Here is a 26,680-nt window from a genome sequence, read left to right as displayed (position 1 = left end):
GCATTACCTTTGTTTTCCTGTGTGACTCACAAAAACAACACTGCACTAATGGAGTGGAAGAAAGAGAAGTGTATCTGCAGTTTGCCTCCTATCATATGCTGTCATATGTGCCCCTAAGTAGTATTGTCTGCAATTCAGTATTGCAGTTATGGGTGCTTAACATTCAAATTACGGATCCATAACAGATCTGTATTGATGTACACTAAGTAGTCATGGTTGTGGCACTGTTGTTATGATTATGAATGCCTTTCCAAACTTGGTTTACCAGAATGCTGCTAGGTTGGGTGGAAGAGGTCTGTTTTAGCTGGCAGTTGGGATTCTGGAAGATGAAATTTCTGCCCTCTTTCCGTCAACCAGCCAATGAGGCGGCAACTAGCACTTGTAAGAAGGTCCTGCTTCTGATTTTTGCAGCCTTGTTGGCTAGTGGAAGAGCTTGGAAACATAATCTTCCTGCATCTTGATCACTAGCTCAATGGAGCTTCTTTATTTGATCCAGTGGCTTCCAGGTAAAATACGTTTGGGGAGATCATGCCAGGAGATGCATGTGTAACTATGCAGATGATGTAGAATTCAAGCCATTGTTGTTTAGCAGGGGACTCTGTACTGACAGTTGCTGTTTGGATGTGCTACAGTAAGATGGACCCCCACACTGGCCTTGGTCTGTCATAGTTGCCCTGGGAATCTAAAGCCTGTTTTTCTCAGTATGGCCACTGTGTAGCTATCACTTTAAATTCTTTCGTGGCCTTCTCTAGAGGTTAGTTCAACTTTTCCAAGGTGATTCAAATGCTCAACACAAAAAAACCCTGAAAAACAGTGGAAAAAAAACTGGTCAGGCCTCTTGCTGAGCCACTGTGTGTAAAAACATCTGCTATTAAAGTTGCAGCCTGTTCTCCTTCCAAAGGCACTCGAGAAAGCTGACATGCAGGTGACCTCCTGATGTTATTTTCTTGGATTGTTAAAATGTACTATGTATTTCTGATGTTTCATTATGTAAGCCTCCTTGGTGGTACTGGATTAGGGTTGCCATATCCCGCCGGGGGGCAGGACAATCCCAGTTTGGGCGGTGCTGTCCCGGTCCCAGTCCGGTTTGGCACCCAAACCGGGATGGTCCCGCCCACCGCGGCCACCTCAACCCCCGCGGCGGCTCCAAGGCCTTGCTGAGACCTGGGAGGGCTCTCCCCGGTCGGAGTTCCAGCTGCGGAGATGCTCCCTCCCGGGCCCCAGCGAGGACTTGGAGGCGGCTCCGTGGTCGGAGCTCCGGCCGTGGGGTCCTCCAAGGCCTCTGCGAGGCCAGGGAGGAGGAGGAGGCCGCTTCCCACCGCGGCGATCACCGCGTTGAGGAGCAGCCTCCGCCTTCTTCCCGGCATGGGAGCCAGGCCCAGGCTTGCTCCTAAGCCAGGGAGGAAGTGGAGACTGCTCCCATCGCGGCGATCGCCACGATGGGAGCCGGCCTCTGCCTCCTTCCTGGCCTGGGAGCCAGGCCCAGGCTTGCTCCTAAGCCGGGGAGGAAGTGGAGACTGCTCCCATCGCAGCGATCGCCACGATGGGAGCTGGCCTCTGCCTCCTTCCCGGCCTGGGAGCCAGGCCCAGGCTTGCTCCTAAGCCGGGGAGGAAGCGGAGACTGCTCCCATCGTGGCGATCGCCGCGATGGGAGCCAGCCTGCGCCTCCTTCCCGGCCTGGGAGGAAGCCTGGGCCGGCGATCGCGGAGCCCTGGAAGGCCTCGCCGGGGGCTTGGGAGACACTGTCTCCCAAGGCCCTGGCGAAGCTTTCAAGCGGCTCCGCGATTGCAGAGTCCTCCAAGGCCTCGCTGGGGCCTGCGAGACGCTGTCTCCCAGGCCCCAGCGAGGCATTGGACAATGTTTTAAAATGTAGGACCTTTTTTTTTTTAATTTCCTGGCCAGGAAATTTTTTTAAAAAAAGGTCCTTCATTTTAAAACATTGTCCTACATTTGTCCCGGTTTGGAGGTCCTCGGGGATGGCAACCCTATACTGGATGCATACAGATAATTTATCTATTATATATTTAAAGTATTTCTCTATCACCTCCCAATCCATAGGATGTGCAACAAGTAAAAACATTTAAAATGATACAGAGATTGCTTTGAACATTTCAATATTATATAAACAACCAGCCAACCCTATAAATTTAGGGTTTTATATAATAGTTTGTCCAAAACTTCATAGTGAAGATAAGGTTGGCTACACCACATCTTCTTGGTGTAAGTCTAACCCTACAATTGTTTTACTACACAAATTTTTGTTGAGCAATAACAAGCAGTCACCATATGGTGGTCTGGCCAATAGTAAAAAGCTGGGCAAAGCACATTAGCCCCAGAAGACATTGGAGGGTTGTATTCTCCACTGCTCCCACACATGTGCAAAAAGTAACATTTGTCCCCAAATGCCCCCAAACACTCTCTAGAGACTTTGTGGTCATTTAAAAAAAAAAAAACAGCCATTTTAGGTCCATGAGGAGCCCTTTTCAGCAGCACTTTCTGTTCTCTTTGTTTCAAAAAAGGCCTCTCCTGAGCCTAAACTGGCCCAGACCGGGCCTTGATATGTGGTGAAGATGCCTAAATAGCATTTTGGATATTTGGGGGGAAATGGATGGCAGTGGCATAAGTACCCCATGGACTGCAGTTTTCCCACCTCTGCCATACAGAAAAATTCAGAAGAGGCTCTATTGGATGGGTGCAGTGCAAAATGGTGAATGGGATAGAGATGCATAGGACAGAGCCTAAGTTAAGATATTTTTGCCAGAACAGATGGCAGTTTCCAAAGAGGAAGAGAGGAGGTTCAAGAAACCATAGATTAGAATTCTTTCTTCTTGTTGCATTGTGCAAACAGATAGCTCTCCTCACACCCCCACATCTTGCTCTGTGCAAATGAACTTCAGGGTCTTAATCTTTTCAAACCAGACTGGACTCTTCAACAGGCTTATGTTGCTTTCTGACAGGATACAGTACATGTTCTATAAACTCTGAAACTAAGCCAGATAAGAAAGGCTGGCAAATCATTTCCTTTACAACGGACATGGCAAATAAGGAGCAACTGCAGAAACATGATGCTTTGTTGCTGTCTGGAAAATTTAAGCAAACTCCTTGGCGAGTCTGGCATGCAGTTGTGGAAAATATAGCACCTACTTGTAATGTTTTAAGCATCATTTTGAAGCAAAAACTGAGCCAGCATCAGCAAAGCTGTACAGAAAAATTTCTTGTCTCACTTGGTTGAAGAGGGAAGGGGATGATGAGCTTCTTCTTCTTTTTTATCAAAGAGGAATTTTGATACAAGACTTTGTTTGCTTCCCATCCATTTCCTTAAGATCCCTGTAGCAAGATAGTGCTGAGGGGGGCTAACTGGTGTTTCCATGTGGCAACTGTCCTTGGGAAAAATGCCATTGTAGTGGAGACCTGTTTATTTATTTTATGTTTTCACTATTCTTCCTGCAAGGGCCACACGGAAGTATATATGGTAGCAGAGCAGATTCATCCCATGAAGGAGGTCCCAGTCTTCGCCAGTTAGCAAGAGAGAGAAAGGATCATTTCCTTAAGGTCCAGGAGAGTTGCTCAAACCTCTCAGAATTAGTCATAAACAGTCTCAGAATTTGGGGAAGGATAGCATCATAGAATCTTACAGTTGGGTCATAAGGGCAATCTAATCCAACCCCCTACTGTGCAGGTATACACCATTCAGTCCTGAAAGATGTTCATTCAAGCTCTGTTTTAAAACCACTAAAGGAGACTATAACACTCTCTGGCAGTCCATTTCACTTTCAAACAGCTGCTACAGCATTATGTTTGATCTCTTGTAATTTGAATCTATTGGTTCTTGTTCCCATCTGTGGAGCAGCAGAAAACAAGCTTACTCCATCTTCTACATGACATCCTTTCAGATATTTAAATACAGCTATCATGCTGGAGATCCCTCAATCATGGAGTTGCCATAAGTAAGTTAACAACAAATATAATTCTCAGTCTTCTCTTCTCCAAAGGTGCTTCCTTCCTTCCCCCCTTGGATTATAGCTCCCAGAATCCAGAACCCAAAATACCCACTGGCAATTTTGTCTGGAGGATTCTTAGAGTTTAGGATTCTTTATATTCTTGCAACTTAGCTTGCATTAGAAAAGAGTGTCACTGTCCCAAAGGCATCCAGTAAGCTATATGGCTGAGTAGAAATTTTGAATCCAGATGTTTCAGGCAAGTCTGACACTGAGTGCTGTCTCACAGTGGTCCTTATATATTAGACTGTTTACAGCCCATGGATATAGAATAGATAAAGACATGCATGCTAGAAAGCAAGAGAGAGGCTGCAATCCTGTTGGTGATTTATACCAGCATTATGGTCTAAGTGTAGGTCACTTTTTCATGTGGAGTGTTGGAACCAGTGGAGGAGGGGACAGCGGGAAAAGCTGGCTTCATTAGATAAAACTGTCCTGTGGGTTACTAAGCAGCTTGATAGCCAACAGGATGGTTATATCACCTGATGTAGGCAGCTTTTGCTGTTTTAGAGCATTCACAGCCACTGTCTCTCTACCACTTCATCTCCTCCTACACTTAAAGTTATGCCAGCCAGTAGTGTCTTAGCCAGAGTATACTGAAGCATCTGTTGAAGTTAAATAATGAAGCATGTTTGAGAAATCTCAGATTAAGTCACTGCTTTAAAATATATATCTGCAAGTTAATGGCTGCTATTGACCTCTTTGTAGATGGGGACATGACACATCATAGAACCATAGATGGAAGGTACCACAGAAATCATCTAGTCCCCACCCCTGCCATACAGGAATACACAACTAAAACACTCCTGAGAAGAGTCCACCACCCTTTGAGACAATCTATTCTATTGTCAAGCTGCTGTTATGGGCAAGAGGCTCTTCCCAATGTTAGGCAGAATCTGTTTTTTTGTCCTTTAAACCCATTAGTTTGTCTTCTAATCTCTGGAGCTTTTTCTCTTTTTTTATATGAAGTCCCTTAAGATGTTCAGACATTTCTCCCATTCATATGCTTGTTTAATCTAAGGCACAATCAGAGAGGGGGGGAACCTTTATTACACAGGAATTCTTTCTTCCAATTGCTTATGTAAACAGATCAAAGTTTGAAGTTATTGGCTTCAGCAACTTGGCTTAATCACTTTGCCATCTGGCCTAATTGCTTAGGCAGGGATAACAGTTCTTCAGAGTCCCTTGGATTGGAAATGGTAACTGGCATTGCTTATAGATAGGTTAAAAGAAAAGTTGCACAGTGACAACAGGGAATAAATGTTAAACAGCTACTGTGAACTGTCTCGTTTGGAAGCATGAAGTGTAGATAATCAAAATGTTTTAATTAATAGGTTTCAAAAATTTGGAAACACTTCAAGTGCACAGAGTTGCTGAAGGGTCATTCATAAATAACAGTCTTAAGGTTGTACTGTAATACTAAACCATCACTTAGTTTTATGGGCATGAACCAACTTTCTTTTTCACTCCTTCTCATGCTGGGCCACGAGAATGAGATTAAAAGTATCTACTGTTATAAATCACAGTTTGCTGTTTCATCTCAAATGCATTTGCATATGTTTTGACTATGATTTAAGTGGAGGGGGGGGGGAGTCAGTATCATAAGCCACAGTTTGAATTTAACATTTTTGACTAAACTGTCATACAGTGTATCACAGTTTACCCTGGTTTGGATGAAGCAACAAACTATGGTTAGTTAAAAATGGAAGTAGACGAGTCCAGTCTCTTTGCAATCATACCAGAGGAAGAGATGTTTAGTGTTTCTTCTGAGAGCAGTCTTATTTGATTTAATAGGAGCAGTTAATTTAATTGGGTTTTTTAATTTGGCTTTATTATAAGTGGAAGAATTATTCATTTCTCATATTAATGAGGTTTGGATTTCTTTTCCCCCATCCATCACCACTGCCTTTTTGGGGGTTCCTTTGATAACAAGTCTTCAAGAGACCTATGAAGCCAAGAGGAACGAATTCCTGGGTGAGCTCCAGAAGAAGGAGGAAGAAATGAGGCAAATGTTTGTCATGCGGGTGAAGGAGAAGGAAGCTGAGCTCAAAGAAGCAGAAAAAGATGTAAGTGGCTTCCAAGAAACAAAAAGGTGGCAATTGAAGGGGTTGGCTGGGACGGTCAGTGGGTCCATAGAAGAGCCTCACTTGAGTAATTTGGGAGCACAAACCATATTGTTAGCTTGATTTTGATTGCCAACATCCTTTGGGCCATTTTGGGTACACACTGCTAGTTCCAAAATCAGGATCATGCACAGCCAAAGCTGAATCTGGAATTGGAGGTGGAGGAAGGATGGTGGAAGGCATAGCTGGGGTTCTGGTTTGAAGTCGTAAGGTAGAAGGTAATGCTCTGTTGCTTAAGGATGGGTTGATTGCTAGAACCAATTAACACTACCCAATTACAGTGCTATCGTTACATCTTTTTAACTACTGTGATTCCATCCTGAGAATCATGGGCTTAGTAGTTTGGTGAGGCACTAGGCCACTCTGGCTGAGAATTCTAAATTCCTCTCCCAAAACCGCTAGTCCTAGGATTCCATAGGACTGACCCATTGCAGCTAAAGTGGAATAATAGAGCTATAATTCTGTAGCGTGAATTGTCCCTTTGTATTTATTCCAGGTCAATCCATATTCTTTGAACAGTTTGCCAACCTAAGGGTTGATTTTACACACTCATTGCTTTTGTTGTAGAACAGGGCCTAAACACACAGAAATTCTAGGCCTTATCTGCACTGACCAGGATACTCTAGGCTGGCTGCAGAGCTGTCGCAAATTCCCCTCATCAGCTGGCCCTTTGGTTCCGCATTGCAGTGGTTGTCTGCATGAGCATTGGGCTGAAATGTCCGGCCCATCTGCCACCACTGCAGATCACTTGTTTCTGAGATCAGAACAAAGCACTCAGCATTGGTGACATAGATGGACACCTTGTTCTGACTTCAGAGCAAGTGACTGGGGACAGTGGCAGATGCACCAAGGGATTCGCAGTGGGACACCCATGCAGTCAGCCATCATGATGTGGAAAGGGCTCTCGATCTAAGATCCAGAGTATGAGGTAGGTTATTTTATTTCATTGCTATACACCAGTTCTGATGCTGAACTTATTGGATGTTGCCAGACTGCTTACAACAGAACCAAGATTGTGGTCATGTGTCATCCAAACAGGACGATGCCAGAATGGAGTTGAGCTAGTCTTATTGAACTGTGCAGATAAGGTCCTAGTTGCTGACTGGTCTAGTACTTCTTTCCATAGGCCACGGGGTTCCCAATTCAAATTATGAGTGCCCCCTTTCTTTCTTTAATCCCCTACTCCAATTTTGCCTTAGAATTTTCTCTTGTCAATTGATTTTTCTTTTCCTTGCTGAACTTTGCCACCCTTCTGTCTGGGCAGCTTCATGAAAAGTTTGACCACCTAAAGAGGACTCACCAAGAAGAAAAGAAGAAGGTAGAGGACAAGAAAAAGGAACTTGAGGAGGAATTGAACAACTTCCAGAAGAAGAAAGCAGCAGCTCAGCTATTACAGTCACAAGGCCAACAGGCAGGCTCTCAACAAACCAAGAAAGACAAAGACAAGAAAAAGTAAGCTGTTGACCCAGGTTGAGCTCTGTGGGCTTCTGTTCCAGTATTCTGTCTTCTGTTGCATGTCTGTATTTGCTTCTTTTCATTGTCAGACTGGAAACTGGGCTTCCTTCCCCTGCCACTTTTAAAATCCAGCCTGAAGTTAACATATATATGTTTTTCTAGGAGACAAGAAGGATGGGGGGAATGGGAAATATGACTTCGATTTTATTTTTTTATACATAGGGTACCTTAATAATACTTTGCAAAACTGACAAAATTGTTCAAAGAAGCAAAAGGGGCAATCGGGAGGCAGAAACTAAAAGTGTGATATCCAAGAACTGCCTGAACTGACTTTGTAGCAAAACCTACATGAAGTTCTCACTGTCTTTTTCAGTGATGTTTTAAAAGTCTGTTTTTTTTCCCTGCAAAACCCAAGCCTTGATGCATGGTGCAGATGCTGGATTATGTTAACTGTAGTTAAAGAATCAGTACTAGGCCCTCTAATTGTGCTACAGGGTTCCCATTGTTGAGTTAGGAAAACCTCCAGGATTACTTGCAGCTAAGAGGCAGAAGGCAATTTTTGCTGGAGAGAGACAAGAAAGGAAGGCAACACAAGTCTCCCATGGCTGAATCCCTTAACTATATTTGACATCCCAGTTAATACAACGTTCATGCCAGTCGGATATAATTTCAGCACAGACTGTCTTAGTGCCAAATGTGACTACCTGGAAGAGTGGATGTTACAGATTCTAGTTCTTCTAGTTAACGTTGTGAATTTATCTATTTAGTGCCAATATCATATTTTATGCTAGCCAAATAATAATTGCTCTGGATGTGCTTCTATAGTATTGTGACACCAGTTGAGGGAGGGAAAAAAATCTAACTTTCTGGCATCAGTGCAATATGATCAAAATATTTGCCCCTGGTGATTGTGAAAGTGGAGAGACCTTGGAAAGTAAATCTAGCTGTCTACCATTGCTGGCAATGGGAGTACCATACATGTCTGGGCCTCTCATATTCTACATGGATCTCTCAGTAGTTTTGAAAATAGAATGTCCCTGGACAACCTTTTCTGTATTTAATTGTGGGTTTTTAGAAAGCATTAGGAGCATTCCTGTGATGTTGGCTTTGGAGAAGAAGATCAGTGTTTTCATGGCTCTGCTCTGAACAGGTGTCCAGTAGTCTACAGCATGACTTCTTAATTGTTTCTCTTATACATCATTCCTGAAATCTATCTGTGTTAAGACTTGCATCTGTTTCCTTATGATTTTACACATGCCTACAATATTGCAGGCATTTGTACCTGCAGGATACACTGCCTTGACTGGGGTGTTGGCAAGAATGAAAAAGAGGCATACAGTATTTGCCATGTAAAAAATTAATCAATTGATTGAGCTCTTTGGCCATTTCCCCAGTTCCTTTTGGGGGACATATTGGGATGCTCATTGAGCTCACTATCAAGGGTCTCAAAAAGGTAAAGTGCAAAGGATAAATCCATCTGTCTCCTTCAGGGTAAATATTGCTTTATTTTTATTATATTTTTTAAAAATAGTGGTTTGAGGGCTCTAGTAGGCAGGAAAGTGATTTGGAAAATGTTCCAAAAAAGGATAAATTTACCTTGATCTTCCATTTTTTATAAGGGACACTATTTTGCTATGTCATTATATTTAATGGGACTTGAGCATACACGGATTTTGTTATACACGGGGGATCTTGGAACCAAACCCCAGCGTATAACAAGGGTCCACTGTAAATGTCTAGGTATGCACATTTACCCTTCGCATGTTACCTTTCTAAAGACATAATGGCATTAGTGTGACTTGCAGGAGCAGTCTCGTATTGTAAGACTGTAACATGGTATGTGGTTGCTAGAAAGGTACCTTCTTTATACCAAATGTCACTTTGTTGAATAATGGTAGCTATTGGACAAGCAGCACCTAATTAAAAGAGGTACTTCTTCTTCCAGATTATAGAGGTACCATTGGCAATTTGGTGCAATGGCTTTTCAGGCTGATGCTGCTAGGCTGTCTGGACTAGCATCATTTGGAGCAGGGATCACTTCCTTGCAATGTCTGTCTGTAACTTATTGGTGTTGTTGACATAACCATGTTAGTTTGGAAAATCAGTATGCAAAGGGATCTTGCAGAACTTTTGAGACCAACTGAAAAATAGAAGTTGGTAGTATGAGCTTTCATAGACTCCATAGATAAATTCATCTGAGAAATTAGGCTCATGTCTATGAAAGCTCATGCTACCAACTTTGGTTTCAAAGATCTTGCAAGATACCTTTGTATACTTATTGGTGTTCCGGTTCAGAGACCAGTTACTCACAAAATACTTGTGATAACCTTTTTCAGTGGTGGTTGGATATATTTTTTTAAATGTGTGTAACACATTGCCAATGGAAGTTGACCCATTAAAGCATATCCTTTGTGGCCTTCTTAGGGCTAGTCTACCCATACGTGTATTATGTGCATTGATGCAGGTTTTCGCACATGTGCACTGATGGTTAATTGTCTTCACTTTCCTGCAAAAATTCACAACTATTCATATCTATTCAACTTCCCGCTGCCAAAAAAGCACAGCCATCTAAATGCATTGAAGGAAACAGACGGCCATACATGGAAGAATGCTTTCTGTAAAAACAGAAAGCCTTGTTCTGTGGAGTTTAAGGAGATTTGGGGGGAAGTTGGAGGGGGCCCACAAAAAGCCCAAGCCCCTGCAAATCACATGTGGCCAAATTGGATTCTGTTCAACTAGAATGAGAAGTATTTTGACTGTGTAGACTAGCCCTTAGTAGCCCTAAATACTGTCTAAACTTGGTTCCTTCTGTAACCGAAAACAATTTGTGTGACACATTAAAGACTAACAATTCAGAAAAGGCACAGGCTGTTGTTAATCATCAAGAGCCCCCATTGTTAGATACATTGCTCCTCTTTATATAGAGGGGGGCAAAAAAGCTGTAAAGCAGAGATGGGGTTTTTTTTTGTGGCCCAGGGGCTAGCAAAACTCCAATTTGGGAATGGCCTTGTGGGCAGCATTCTAGCAGTGGGAAGCACTAAGAGTATTAAGGGGCAAAGCAAAGGAGCTGAATAGAAATCTTAATAATTTGTTGAAAGGCAAAAGATTTCAGGCATGCAAAATCTTCCAAATCACTAGAGCTCTTATTCTATGCAAGACCTTCCAGGGCTGCAAACCACAGCTCATTTCAGTCCAGAATCTTTCTCAGATTTGCATCAGTTCTTCTCTCCAGACACTTGTTGGAAATAAGAGCCAAAGAAATTTTGCAGAGCAGATGGGAATCTCTGTGAGACACATGAAGCCCACAGACTCAAGGGGGAAAGTCATATCTTCCTTTTGCTGTGAACACTACAGTCACAAAGTATGAAATGCAAGAGTTACCAGCAAATCTGTCATGTGTTTATGAAATATATATACCTGCCAATTTAGGGCAACAGTTCAGAAGAATGCATCTGCTGACGCTCTAGCTCCAGAAAGCTCATTTAATGAGTGTTCATTTTTAAGTTGCCATCAGACTTTTTGTGGCTTTTTCTTCAGCAGACAAAAATAGCTGCCTATCTGCTATAATGTTAATTTTGCCATTTTGTAAAAAGATTGCCAATTTACCATATTGATAGTTTTTCTTTAAGGTAGAGTAGGGAGATGTAAGCTTTATTTTTAATGAAGGATTCATTGAAAGAGTAACTATTTTTTGATGAAGTTGTCTTTGATATGGAAGAAACATTATTTTTTTAAATTTTTGCTAGTAAAACTGTATCTCCTCTTGACATGGATCAAGATGATTGACTTCGCCAAGAAGGCCTGCTTCCAGACTCTGGCAAGTCTGCAAATAAAAATTTCAGTGGAGGAGAATGTTTCAGCCTGAAAAATATTGAGCCTATTTTACATTCCCTATTGACTATTTTCATGTCAGGCCCCTGTGACTTTTTGGCAAACCCTTTTTTTTTTAATTTTGGGTATTATGGATTTGGTGCAAGGCAGTTAGAAGCTGTACTGTGCAAAACCCGCTGAAAGGAGTGGAAATTGTATAAGTATGAAATGAAACTCTCTCTCATCTCTCCTTTTCATTTCAGTGGGATTTCAGTGACATACAATCTGTGACAAATTTTGACCCATGCTTTTGAATTTCTGTCTAAAATGGGAGGAGTAGCAGCTTAGCTTTGAGATCATCCCCCCCCCCCTTAGACACATTCCCCAAAGCCCTAACATGTGGGGCTGGTTATGTGCGTGTCCAAAGGAGAGCGACAAAAATGGTGAAAGGTCTGGAAACCCTATGAGGAACGACTTAGGGAGCTGGGGATGTTTAGCCTGGAGAAAAGAAGGTTAAGAGGTGATATGATAGCCCTGTTTAAATATTTGAAAGGATGTCATGTTGAAGAGGGAGCAAGCTTGTTTTCTGCTGCTCCAGAGAACAGGACCCGGAACAATGGATGCAAGCTACAGGAAAAGAGATTCCACCTGAACATTAGGAGGAACTTCCTGACAGTAAGGACTGTTCGACAGTGGAATGCACTCCCTTGGAGGGTGATAGAGTCTCCTTCCTTGGAGGTCTTTAAACAGAGGCTGGATGGCCATCTGTCAGGGATGCTTTGATTTGGATTTCCTGCATGGCAGGGGGTTGGACTGGATGGCCCTAGTGGTCTCTTCCAACTCTACGATTCTATGATTCTATGATTCTATGGTTCTTCACTGGTGAACGGCAATTACTCTATGCATGCTCAGAAGTACTTCCTTACTTTTACATTGCCTCTTTCAAAGCAGAGCCCTGGCACTGAAAAATCGCTGGGAATGATCCTAGCTCAGCTAAGGCAATGATTGCAACACATTGCTTTCTGCATAGGCACAATTATATTTGTAGAATATAACACCAACATTTAATCAGGAAGCTCCTTCTTTCAAAACAAATGTCATCCTCATTTGACTATAGGTTAGATTTGCATTTTTATTTTCTTGTCTGGGCATGCATGAGTGATGTAACTGTGGATGAATGAAAATGGTCAATAAAGAATTGGATTTCATTTCTGGTGTCCCAAACTGACATTGCCTCCTTGTTGTACCTCATGAAGAGGATGGCTATGTTGATGTGACCACTGATGCTGGGCTAATGAAATTTGGGCTATCAAATCAGAAAAAATATGCCCTTCCACACATCTTATCTGTATGGCCTCTCCTCCTTCAGCAGCCACCTTTTCAAAAGATTGTGAAGTTGAAGGCTTTCATGGCTGGCATCCATAGCTTTTTGTGCGTTTTTCAGGCTATGCGGCCATGTTCTGGAAGAATTTATTCCTGACGTTTCGCCTGCATCTGTGGCTGGCATCTTCAGAGAATGGTGGCATGGAAGTGTGTGGGGTATATATACTGTGTGACTCTTGGTTGGGGGGAAGTGATTTACATGTTAATCTGTTGGTCTGCTGGTGAATGGCAAGGCCTCAGAGTGGGAGGATATGTGAGGAGGAGTTGTGTCAATTTAATTAGTGATCCATTATCTACTGGGAGTCTTTTCAAAAGAAGTCTTTTGAAGGGCTGTAGGCATCAAAATACATTTTTTTCCTCAGGTAGTCAATATTGACAGCTTCAGGGAAGAGGCTGAAACATAACCTTAGCCATCTTTGCATCTTTACACAAACAGCATTATTACAGTGACATCCCAGATGTCTTTTCAGGAGAGGAAAACCATGGCTTATCAGGGACAGATGCTCCTCAAAATTGGAAGCATGTATTCTTTCCAGATAGGAAGCATTGAGACATATGAGGGTTTTTTTTTAAGGTATTGTGGACACATTCTAGGATACTTTAAAAAGAGGGGATGGGTGGGGTGGGAGAAGTGACTTACATAGAAAGACAGAGAGAAAAATGATACTTTGAAGGTTATTTTTTCAGCTTTTGTAGGTTTGTCAAACCTTTGGAGCATATATATATTATCCTGTTGGTTATCTCTTTTATATGTTTAGAGTTCCCCCATGTGGCTATAACTCTGTCATTACAGTTAACAATATTGGCAGTTGCTTTATGAAGGTGGTCAAATTCATGCATGCCTAGGCGGACATATCTCAGCCATCATGCATGCTACATTGCTATGCCTGTGCTGGGAAGCTGTGATTAGGCACATCTTTCTTGTGCATGTACAGAGTACATACATACACATTGACTGCTGGAGCCAGATCCAAGTGCTGACCGCAGTATCTGAATCCAGACCTGCAGTAACCTGGAGTTCTTGCCATGAATTTCTAGAATTTAGGGAGGTGAGGAATTTGAAGTTGGAATGCTATGAGCAGAAGCTTGTATTCTCTTGGCCAGAACCTTGACAAATTACTGGTTTTGAATATACATCCCAGAATCCACCACACAACATAGGAGTTTCTGGGAGTTATCATCAAGAATTGTCACTTTTCCTGGACCTGCCTATGGCCATCTTAGAGAATATGGCCAGTCTGCTGATATTTACACCCAATCTGGGCAACCTAGAGGTTTCATAGTGCCTGTCATTTACAGGGATTAGTGTCCTTGGCCTCCTGAGGGCTCCCAGGTCTTGTTCCCAAGATTCCAGTATAAATCCTTAGCAGTCTATGATCACTGCATGCAATTCATTCCACGAAAGAATATTGTTTCCTGTAGAGAATCACTTTGCATACAGGCAAGCCCTTTCTCTTAAAATTGCCACTCCACAGCTGATGAGTCCTCCCAGATGTGTATTTTAAAAATCTTCTACTTGCTATCAAAATGTTAAAATTGAGAAAATATACCAGAGCTCGGAAGAGTTACTGTGTTGGACTAATCCTTCAGACAACATGGTTACTGGGAAGTTCTGGGGGTTGTGGCCCAACTAAGTATCTTTTCAAAGCTGTGTGAGTGACAGAGGTACATAAGCCTAACCTGGATTTCTGCTTGTAAGTTTATTTTATTTTGCACTGTAATGGAATGCTCCAGTTTCCCTCAGTTAAGGATTTAGATTTCTTCTGGTAGCACAATTGGGATGGCACAACTGCAATGTTATGTAAGCCTTCTTAGCGGACTAACCTCTACAATACTCTCAGCATGACTTCTCTCTTAAATACAGCACATGGGAATGCTAATCTGTAGTGGGAAATAGATGGATGAGCTCTTTGCCTGGTTTGTTCATGACAAAGAAAAATAGAATGCAGAAGCAGAACACCCTTCATTATCCAACATTTGTACAGTGCTTTCCTGGGCATAGCATTTTTCATAGTTTTGGGAGCAGCAGCTTTGCTTGGTAGAAGAACACATATTCTACCAGCAGAATCTTTGAGGCTCAGCCTTCATTTGAAAGGTCTCTAACTGCTTTTGAAGAGACAAAGTCTCCACCACCACCACCACCATTGCCTGAGACCATGGAGAATCACTGCCATTTTGAGTTAATTATGCTAGGCTAAATGGACCACTGGTCTAATTCAATATATTTAATACAACAACATCCACACATCAACTACCCTGTGAGGTGAGAGCCATCAAAAGTTTCTAACCAAAGGAAAAGCCATAGCTCAGTAATCTCACACACATGTTTTTATTTATTTTATATTATTTATTTCATTTATTTATTTATTTCATTTGTATGCTGACTTTGCATGCTGAAAGACATAGTTTCAGTCCCTGGCATCTCCAGGCATCTGCAACCATAGAGAGTTGGTGACAGTCAGCATCATCAATGCTCAACTCTGTGGACCAATGGTTTGACACACCAGCACTTTACCACTGGTAAAGCCTGACGTGCTGACTAAACATCAGGGAATCATCCGCTCACCTTCAGTGTCCCTGAATTGTTCGGAAAGCAGCCATTTCCCATCAACGCAAAGTTTCCATTAATGGGAAATGGCTGCTCCCCGAATGACTCACCACCGGAGGTGAGCAAACAATTCCCTGATGTTTAGGGAACGCACCAGGTTTTCACACACACACACACACACATACACACACTCTTCCTAAACATTTTACCGGTGTTTTACCAGCACTTAGCCCACCGTAAGCGCCGGTATGAAAATCTTCTTTGTTTAAGGTGGAATTTGTTCTATGACCCATTCTACCAAGACAGCTGTTGGCTTCTGGATCACTTCAGTGAGACCAGGATAAAAGTAATGGCAGAGGCAAGGATGGTAAGGAACGCACCAGCACAGGAAGTCCATAGTTCATACCCTTAAAATCAGGTATTGGAAGCATGTGACTCTGCAGATGTTGGATTGCAACCATTGTCAACCCTCACAATTGAGAATGCTATTTCACACTAGTGGGAGTTGCATCCAAAAGCCTCCAGAGGACCATATATTCCCTACACTTGTAATAAGGTTTGACATATCTCACTTTATGGTTCATGGTTTTAGTTAAGTATATGGATTAGGTAGCTGTTATACAACAGCTGCTGGATTTGGTTTTATGTTTAGGAGGAGAAGGCATTGGGAGATTGGACTCTGGTAGAAAACTGGAATCAAGGAATGTTGCATTGGAGGGAGCAAAGGAATCCTTCTTGTGAGTTTTGTAGAGGAATTTTTTTTTATGCAGAGATCTGGGAGATGTAGAAGAATTCTCTAGACTAGCCTCCTTCCTGGTTTTCCAGTGTAGAAGGGTTCAGACAGGAGAACCTTGTTGCTGTAGTCCAAAAAGATGCATCTTTTGACTACTGCATGTGAGATGGGCTCTTTCAGCATGTATTCATTAGCTGTGATTTTGAACAAGCTTGCTTAATTCAGAGAGTTGTGTCTGGGAATAACTTGATCATATCATCATGACTACATATCCTTCCCAAGGATCATCATTGTATCATAATAATTAGTGATTCTTCCTGAGTTGCCAGTGTTGCTCCTTGGCCCATGTTGAGGTATTTGGTGCAGAAATGAATATTGTATACTACACTTTTTGAAGCAAGGGGCCAACATGCTTCTGTCGTTCTTCATACCTATGGGGATCTATTCCCATTTTTTCATAGGTAGGGAACATGTGGCCCTCCAGAAGTTGTCAGAACTGCATTCCTCACAAGCCCTAACATAGAGCTTTGAAAAGTTACCTCTTGGACTACAGGCCCTACTATCCCCCAGCCAATATGGCCACTAACCCCAAGAAATTATAATTCCAAACCTAATTCAAATCACTGTTTGAAGCTCTGCCATCATCAGTCCACTGAGGGTGAGGGGTGATAGAAAATCCAGTTCCCAGTACAGGCTTTAATTGATTGAATGGTGCACATGTAAAAAGGCCCCTGAATTTGGTGTGTGATTTGCATGGAAAAATTTCCAGGTTCTGTCACAGGCATTGCCAAGGGTTTTCCAGTAGCAAGGTTGAGAAAGGTTTCTGCCTGAGAACAAGGAGGAACATAGGAAACAGCCCTAGACCATTGGTCTGTATACTCATTAACATTGAGGCTGACTGTCAGTAGCTCTCCCTTTCAGAAAGGTTTTTTCCCCAGCCTGGTTAGGGACTAAACCTGGGACCCTTTTTCATGCCTTTTTGGAGTAACTGTTTCCCAAGCTAGTCAGTATAGAAGCCAACTTCAAAATGTTGCCCATTATTATTATTATTATTATTATTATTATTATTATTATTATTGGTCTGTGATTCCCAGGGTCTCCCAGCCAGCATGGTCCTGGAGTTGTAGTACAAAAACAATTTTATGTATGTCTGGTGTAAACAAATAGATGTTTCCCCTGAGAGGTGCAGCCTCACATGTCAGTTGCCAGAATGGAGAATTCACTGGTGAAATGCATGTATTGGTCAGTCAAAGCATGCAGGTCTATTTTAGATCATCCAATGTTGTCAAAAACATCCCTACATTTGAAAATGCTTGTCTACCTTTGATTTGTCCTTTGTATCTTTTGCTGCTGGGTTTTTCTGCTTTAGCACAATATAGATAAGCATGGGATTTTAAATGTTAAAGGATTTATTTATTTATTTTCATTCCTTCTTCTTTTGCACATGCCTCTGCCATGGAGCAAGAAGCTGTTATCAGCTTTTCTTGGCTTTTTCCATTGTCTCTTCTTTAATTTTTAAAAAATTCTTTTTGAGTTGCTATCATTTCTAACATTTCTGTTCTCGTTTTTTGTTTTTTAATTTGCAGTTCAAGCTTCACATAAAGCCTGCCAAGTCAAAGGATGTTCCTGCATTCATTCACCTGCTTTTGCAGTAATGTGTCTCAGCCATTTTATATTTTCTCCCCTTTTAAACACAAATCTTTATTATTAACTCAGTAATAATGCGTTGGGTGGGTGAAGCAAGGGTCATTTGACATTGGGCTTTATTGGGATGTTGTTTTCTTTGTTTCTCAAGAGAACAGAAATGATATTTCTTTGAAACAGGAGTTGGACCATGATCCAGAGAGACTTTTAAGGTGCGTGAAATTAGGGTTGCTCACACATGTTAGGATCTCTCCCCTCCACCCACTTTTTGAATTATAAGCCCCACTCCACCTCTGCAGTGGTGTCCTATGATGTCAGGGTGCCATCCAGCCACAATGAAACCCATTGATCTGCAGTGCTATAGATAGTTACTGGGCCCATTTAACATCTGAATGAATGCTTTGAGAATTGCATTGTAAAGCACATGTTTTCATTCTTTCACTCCTGTTGAAATCAGTGGGACTTCCAAAAATTTCTGGCTCATGCTTTACTGTGCCTTCAGACTAGGTTTTGTTTTGTTTTTAGTACAGAAGGAATGTTATTTAGCTTTTTCAAAAAAGTAATTTCATTGGACATGCAGATTGGGATTAGGATAACAGACTTTTAAAAAATAATATTGACTGGAATCCTGTATCAGCAGCTTAGCTAAATATACTTGACTAACGTCTCTTGGCTTGACCCTGCTCCCAGACCTGATGGAAACTTCATTTATCCATGCTGCAGTCGCTGGCAGAATGGATCTCCTTCTCTCCATCCTACTGATGCCCAGTAAAATTGGGACAGTGGCAGTTAACAGTTGTGATTAAGTAGTGATCATGAAAATGGAACAGTTACTTAGATTTATTCATCCATAATTGTTATCCATTCAAGCCATTGTATTCCCTGTCATAATGTATGGATCCAAGAGCTAGATGGTGAAGAAAGCAGATAAGAGGAAAATCAACTCATTTAGATGTGGTGCTGTGGAAGAGTACTGAGGATACCATGGGCAGCCAGAAAGACAAACAAATGAATCCTAGAGCAGATCAAGCCAGAAATCTCCCTGGAAGCCAAGATGATTGAACTGAGACTGTCGTACTTTGGCTGCAGCATGAGAAGGCACGACTCACTGGAAAAGACAATAATGCTAGGAAAGATGGAGGGAAGTAGAAAGAGCAGAAGACCACAAGCTAGATGGACAAACTCAATGAGGGAGATCATGGGCCTGAAATTACAGGACCTAAGCAGAGCGGTAGAGGACATGGGGTCTTGGAGAAGTCTCATCCATAGATGTGCAGTTAACAACAACAAATTATTTTTATTCACAATCACTTCTTAGTCATGAATTTGACACTATTGCAGTGATTGTATCGCCCTCACCAACCTACTTTACTGGGCATCAGCTGCATGGAAAGAAGGAGGTTCATTCTACTAGTGATTGGAGCAGAGGTGAATGGTGTTTTCATCAGGTTTTTTCAGGGGTCACTTAGACTAGGAGAGGTTAATTAACTATACTATACTATACTAAGTAGTTGATACACAGCTCCAAGTGTCACATTTATGGTGGTGGATGATTATAGAAACAAATAACAACCACCAGAATCCTATATGACCTGTTACATTATGTAATTCTACATATACCTAACTATGTAGCACTGGTAATAATGAAGGGAACTCTCATCTACAGTATGAGAGGAATTCACACTTGAATGAATGAAGTTATCAGAAAAACCACAAAGGCAATGTGAAGATCCAGCACAGAAAAGCTATAAAATTTCTCTGGAGAAATCTTGAATTATCTGTATCACAGACAGAATCTGTATTGCAGTTTCTGAGAAAACTGTCCCTTTAATGGTTGCATAAAAGAAGTAATTTCAACAGGTATTGCTTGCATGCCAAGCAGCATCTGCTGATCTTCCTTCTTCTCTTCAACTATTAATCACTTATTTCACATGGCAACCCTGTCTTTCACACACTTTGACTGAACTGTTCTTACTCCTGTACTGTAATAACAATCTAATCTTGTGGCAGCACTTACCTAGCAAACAGCTGCTGTAGAGCTGAGCAGTCCAGTTATGTTCTAAACCCACAAACGCCACTCACTCTAAGGCAATGCTTGGGAATGTATGTTCCTCCAGATGATGTCAATGAACTTCCCATTAGCCTTCACCATTGGCTATGCTTGCTAGGCCTAATGGGAGTTACGGTTCAGCAACATCTGGAGGACCACATGTTGCTCACGCCTGCACCAAGGTTTCTTCTAAAACAGTTTGTAATTTCATGCAAACCACACTGCATGCTTCTTGCTGACCCTGCATGACTTTTCATATGTATCACGGGGTGTTTTGAGGGGTTTTTTTTTTGTTTGTTTTTTGGTATTTTCTTCAAAAACACTGCTTTGGTCTGCCCTTCTTAACTTTTTTCAAAGCAGGATTTATTTCCTTCTAGCCAAACATCTCTGCAAAATTGGTGTAACTACTGAATGCAGTGCATGTCCAAACCAGAGCTTGAAATTTTTGATTAATGGAGGATGTTCTGCCCTAAGTACTTTGACATAATGAAAGCATAGGTGCACTAGCTAGCACAGTTGAAACATCCCTGGAATGTTAATTAAATTTTTGGAGTCAAGGAATACTGAAGGAACTGGTGACCCATGTATTCCGAAATGGCTAAATGGCAGCTGTTCCCTTAGACAGGCTGCACCCTAGTAATTATTCTGGTTGTTATAGCTCTTGTCACCTGATCTTAAATAATAACACCTTATGAAATATTTGTAGACACAGGAGTTTGGTGTACAACTTCAGCTTTCATTTGTCAATTTCTGTAAGTCATCCATCCACAACCTGACACCCTCCAAATGTCTTGAATTACGGTTCCCGTCAGCCTGAGCTAACATGGCTAGTAGTAAGGGGTCATAACAAATAACCCACCTGTAGAACACCAGGTTGTAAAGGCAACTGTGTAAGTGTACTCGAAACAGCCTAATAGTATTAACATCACAATCCTGATCTTCATGGACTTCCCATTTCTAAACATGCTAGAATGATAGGAGGGGGGAGGCTACATGAAAGAGCAATCTGGTTGCTTCTGTAACAGTCGTTTATCCAAACTGTTCATACCCAGATTCCACCTCATTTGTCCAACCATCTTCTGATTTGGAGGGGCTTTCTGATCAGTGATTGTTGGGTAATTAAAGTTCCAATTGAGTCTGGTCTTGGACATTGGTGCTAGAGGCATTTGTTTGACTAACTGCAAACTGCCTTGGGTCCAGTTTAGGAGAAGGGTGGCATATAAAATAAATAAATAAAAATAAAATAAGCTGATCAGTTCAGATACCTGGCTGTTTTCTATAATGTTTTCTGTACCTTTAACGTTGAAGTGTACACCTTCAAAAGTGTATACCCTTTTAAACTGTATACATGACAATATGAATTGTGCTGTCGGTTAATGGACTTTTGGAAGTACACATCCCATACAGATACACTCATGAGAAGGTCAGGATTGTGGAAGTGTGGAAGAATGCCATCAGGAACTATGAACTAACATAAAAAGTGAAATTAGCAGAAATATGAATCTTTGGGAATATGCAGAGTCTCCTAGGGAAAGTGACAACACCTTGGCTTTCTCTGGAATTATTTTTTGATGGACTGCAACAAAGTCTGACTTCCTAGATAAATAATAAAGATGATACTGGATTGAAATGAACATGATACTTGGGTGGCAGGCTGACAAAGGGCTGGGGGAAAGTCTTCTTATTCCAGTGATGTTCAGTTCCATTTTCCCCTTATTACGTCGCATCAGAGCAATCTAACCATGGTGATTTCTCCCACACCCAGGGAATTTGGGAAACGGTAGTTGAGTAGATGCAAAAGAGTCTCTCACTCTCTCTTTGGTAAAACTACATTTCCCAGGGTTTGGGAAAAACAGAGCCATGAGAGCTGAGCCAGATTAAAACCTGCTTATACCTATACAGTAGATGTAGGGTTGTGGTACAAGATGGACTACTTTTTCTTTCAACATTTTAAGTGGTACCTGCCAGCCAAGACAGATGTACAAATGCAACCTCACCTATTACTGGCTTCTTCTGCCTTCATTTTTTAAAAAAGTGCTGTGAAACTGACTAATTGTTTGTATTTTTCTGTGCTGGACAGAATCTTTTCCTTTCTGATACATTCCAAGGGATGGCGGCCCCTGTTTGCCCTCTGACTCCTGGAACGCTTTCTCTGCGGCTGATGTACTGCCAGCTTTCCCTTTGTTCCTGGCTAGGTAGTCTCCTGTTTCTTAACCTCTTGAAGCACTCTTTAAAATAACACTCTCACCCGAGTTTCTGCCCACCTTTCACATTCCAACCTTGCTTGCTCCTGCCAAACACTTAAGACAAATATTTTCATTTCCTACCCTTGCTCTTCATTAACAAAGACTGGTCTGTGAAGGGCTTTGACCACCCATTGCTAAACATGGTTCTTACAGAGACAACAAGATGGCTGACAACTCCCCATACATAAGTGAAGCATCAAAAATAATATCCTGGTTTTGTATTGGGGTATAAGATAAGGTGGATGGGGCCACCACAAAGCAGACAAATTGAAAAGCAGCCATCTGCACAGTTAACCCTTGGATATTATTGGCCTTATGTAGAAGAAGCCAGTTTTCCAGCCATGTACTGCTGATGCTTATTGTGCAACTCTTTGTTCAAGTTTTCCAAAGCTTGAATGTTTGTGCAGTGTGCTTCCACTAGCCATGTCTGTGCGTGTCCTATATTCAACAATGTGCCTACCTGCTAACATTGTTTCCCCTCGCTTAGTTTAAGAAAACCTTCAGAGATGCTCAAGGTGCAATTGTGCCCAGTTCCCACATTGATTCTGGTACAGGATTAGATGATGCAGGTTGAAACCCAGAACATCTGGAGGGCACCAGATGAAAAAGCCACTGTTAATATTGATATGCATCTCACATTCAGCCCTCTTTGTCAGATGTATTCTGTCTTCTGTATTAATTTATTTCTTTTTCCTCCCTCTTTCTGGCCCATTAGGCTGAAGGGATTTTTTTAAAAATGGTTTTAGACAAATGAAAAGCTTTTACTCCCCAGTGATCTTTCTCACTTTCCCTGCAAGCCCCCCACCTCCTTAAATAGGTAATTCAGTAACCGGTGCTTCAGTGGAATGCCAATCATTCTTTTAAAATCACAATATACAGCAGAATGTGGGCACACTTATGTGTGTTGTTCCATGGCAAGATCAGTGCACATAGAAAGCATCCACAGTTGGATGCAGATTCCAGTGTATCAGATTTACACCTTCAGTTCTGAATCCAGTCATGCATTCACAGAAGATGGCTTATGTGCATGGATCCTCATGGTTGGATGAAGGCACTATTTTATTGCCACAGAGCCAGGATCTTCCCCACTTTAGCCACTCCCTGGATCATGTTTAGTTTGTTTACTACTGCACTTGCTTTTCCTTTTCGTATCTGTGCCTTTCTTCACAGTAATCCTTGGCTCTGCACGGAATAATGTCTCTCTTCAAAGCTTTTGGATGTGCTTTCACCCTTGCATGTAAGTATTTCTGCAACAGACCTTCTGTCTACAATTTGAATGAACTGAGAGGGCTGTTTTGCAAAAAGGGGTACTTGTTATCAGCTACGTTATGGAGCTATTCTAAGATTGCTTTTGTTGAATAATTATCTACCAGAGCAGTCTAAGAAGATTAACAGACCTTAAACTTCATTAGAAATCAGCGAGACAACTGAGGTTCTATTGCTTTTAATGTACGATTAGGCACTCTCTGGCTTAGGGTTGCTCACTGCATGTAAGGCCTGTTGAATTAATTTTCCATAAGTGTGCTTTGAATGGTAGACTCCCCCCCCCCCATTATAAATGCTCTAACTGGGAAATCAGTCCCATTGAAGCATGAAGTGTAGCCAGATCCTACATATCTTCATTTAGAAATTCATCAAGTTCACAGAGCATTACGTCCAAGTAAGTACATGTAGGCTTATAGTCCAAGGTTCAGTTCTGTGCATATGTACACAGGATATCTTGGAAGTGCTACTTTTTTGGACTACAACTCCTAGAATTCTCCTCCCAACATGGCCATGGGGATTCTGGTATTCCAAATAACAACAACAACAACAACTTCTAAGGTCTGATATGCAGGAAAGAATCACATTAAAGTACAGCGATTGTGCTGTTACTCTGATTTTCAAGTGGGTTTCATTACTTGCTAGTATTCCCCATTAATTTCTTAGACATATTAGCTATTTGGATTTTTAACGCAGAGTTAACTTTAACTGGTGACTGTTATCAAAATGTGTGTGTGTGTGTGTGTGTACCTTCAAGTTGTCTGTCAACTTATGACAACCCCAAAAATTTCATAGGGTTTTCTTAGGCAAGGAATGCTCAGAAATAGTTTTGCCAGTTCCTCCCTCTGAAATATAGCTTACAGCACCTGGTATACCTGCCACATATTTTGAACGCAGAGCTATACAAATGATTTTTGTTTTGCTTAGTTCGCACAGTGAGAGAATCCCCTTCAATTCTAGTCCTATTTTGAAACAACAGGGATTTCCTGGTGCTTCAGCTCTGAACGACTTTTTGCCATAATAGTAGCCCATTTCAATATCTTTTATCTGACCTGTACACTCCCAAGTTTCATCCAGACATTTCTAACCCCTTTTTTAATAATAAAAAAGCTTAATGACACGAGTCTTAATTTAAATATGCATGCTTTCCTTTTCATTTCCTACTTCATGTATGTTTGAATGTATGATTCCTTCTTTTGGGCCTGGAAATTAGGCAGTTGTTTTTTGATTTATTAAACCCTTTCTAAGTCAGGCCAACTATCCTCATAGTCCACTGTCATGTCTTTGAAATAGAGAAACAGTGGAGGAGAATATAATCAGTAGAGAAATAATGATGGGTCAGTCTTAAATTCTGATTTTGGTCCATTTTAATAATTTGAGACACTGCAATCCGAAATGAGAAAACTGCCATTCATATTTTTAGATAGAAATGCTTCATAGGAAAAGAGTACAAAATTAAGATTCAGAGATTTACCCAAATATTTGGGAGTGAAGCTCATGGCAATACAGCAGCAGTGACATTGTAAGTAACATTGTAAGAGTCTCAGCCTTAGATATTTTTGTTGTTAGAGCAAAAGGCAAAAGTATATCAGAGCACACTCTATTTTTCTGCCTTGATTTTTTAAATAAAAATTATGTACAAAATGTGGGATTGAAGACAGTAGAATAGTAAACCCTTTAATACCTAACGCCTGAAGAGACTGCTTCATGTTCCTTCGTATTAATTTCTGCCTTGGTTTATCTCCCTGGAGGATTCTTTGGTCAGTGGTGACATGCCAGTTAAGCACAGTGGATACATACTTCTACCAGCATTGTGCAGCTTTGAAAATCCTCTCATGGCTATTAAAAAGGCACAGTAACCCCAAATTATGTCTCATTCGCTGCCACTTTACCTTGCGTGCTTTCCTTCCATGGATGTTTTCATATCAGCAGTACCAAATGGTGACTGCATCCATTGGGAGGGCTAACATCTCACATCTAATGGTGCCAAAAATGCAGGAGTAGTGAAGTTACCATTTTAGGAGTGGCTTTGCTTAATAGTGAGTTACACATGTTCATCACATACAATTTGACCATCTGAAACTGTTCTCATGTTTCCCATATTAAGAGTGAGAATAAGTGTTTATGGTCATTGTTGCTTGAAACTTTTCCAACTTGCCACTATTCTCCTAAACCCCCTTCTACAAAGATAATTGCATACGATTTCAGTCCCAAGGTGCCAAAAAGGTGGGTGACTGATCTCCAAACATAAATGAGATCAGGAAACTCCCAAAATAGGTGCAAAGACAGCAGTAGCATTTTAAATGTAGCAGAAGTGGTTTGTTGCATTCACAGGTGTTTCCTGTAAGTCAGTCAGTCTGTATCCAGACAGCTTACATCACACTTTAAAAAAAAGTTTAGTCTGCTGTCAGCTTCAGCAACCATTTGGAACTTGGTAAAACCACTTAGTGCTGCTGTTTAAGAAAACCCTAAGAGTGGGCCGGGCTGAAGTCAAACATAAGCTGGGCAGAAAGAGTTTGTGCCAAAGGACTGAAGTGGAGATTCAAGAAAATATGCAGTGGTATATTGAATAACTGACCTTGAATATGGTCTTGGTCACAAAGGCTGAACAAAGAACATATTCAAGGCCCACTAGGTGTCTACTTATTAGTGGGGTCCCATACATCATGTAATTCATACATGTTTTTAGCTAGTTTGGTGATTAAAAAAATAACAGGGTTCGTGGGCAGATAAAGCACTCAGTTAAAAACGAGTGCCAGTGGCTGTGTACACTGTTTTTTCATGGAGGTGTTCCTGTGCTGGTTTCCCTCTTACCCCTAAAGTGCATTGTGTGAAGTGAATTTATCCCACCATTAAAGCTCCAGCATCACCTTTGGGCTGCCTAAGATGCTTGCTTGCTTACATGGTTACCTGAAAAAAGTTTACAGTGCATACATTTTAAGGAGTAAGGAGAATCCTGTTGAACCGGCAGCCACATGCATAAATAAAACCAAACTTGGTAGATGGAATTCAGCCCTTGAATCCCAGTTGCTTCTGTCTTGTGATCTGTTTCGGTGTTGTATGGAACTCCAACATGCACATGGAACTCGCTGCTCTAAAGCCTGTCTCCTGTTAACTTTTAATGGAAAGGCCATCTCACATTAAAGGTTTGCCCTCCATTGAAGTAAATGGGGAACCCAAATGATTAGGCGATCCCTGTGAGATTCTGGGCAAGGGTCTTCCATAGGGTTGAAACCACGAATCCAAGTATTAGTAAGAGGTAGATCACCTTGTAAATGTTGTGTTTTGCCATGTGAGAAACTGACATTTGTTATTCGCGTTCGTTCTGCCTGTCCGTAAGGGTTATATCTTTTATGACTTGCTATTAATTGAATCCAGCCTGTTACTTTTTGTCATGTTTTTTGCATCAAAAGCAGAAATAAAACAC

At 41.4% G+C, this 26,680-nt stretch overlaps 1 protein-coding gene across 7 annotated transcripts in view; it reads left to right on the top strand.

The window, feature by feature from the left end:
• The window catches only part of SEPTIN11 (septin 11), a 158,300-nt gene that overhangs the window by 80,650 nt on the left and 50,970 nt on the right, over positions 1-26,680 (top strand). For 3 of the 7 annotated variants that reach the window (XM_089526283.1, XM_089526284.1, XM_089526286.1), the window contains exons 8-9: positions 5,932-6,064; positions 7,386-7,573. In XM_089526283.1, the coding sequence (XP_089382409.1) occupies positions 5,932-6,064; positions 7,386-7,573 (321 nt within the window). The other 4 variants (XM_089526285.1, XM_089526282.1, XM_089526287.1 and 1 more) reach the window with 4 other exon arrangements.

Source organism: Sceloporus occidentalis, unplaced genomic scaffold (genome assembly GCF_023333645.1).
Source record: "Sceloporus occidentalis isolate IW3139 unplaced genomic scaffold, rSceOcc1.0.p SCAF_5, whole genome shotgun sequence".
In the NCBI taxonomy this organism is placed as follows: Eukaryota; Metazoa; Chordata; class Lepidosauria; order Squamata; family Phrynosomatidae; genus Sceloporus; species Sceloporus occidentalis.
This window is presented reverse-complemented; position numbering and strand designations above follow the sequence as displayed.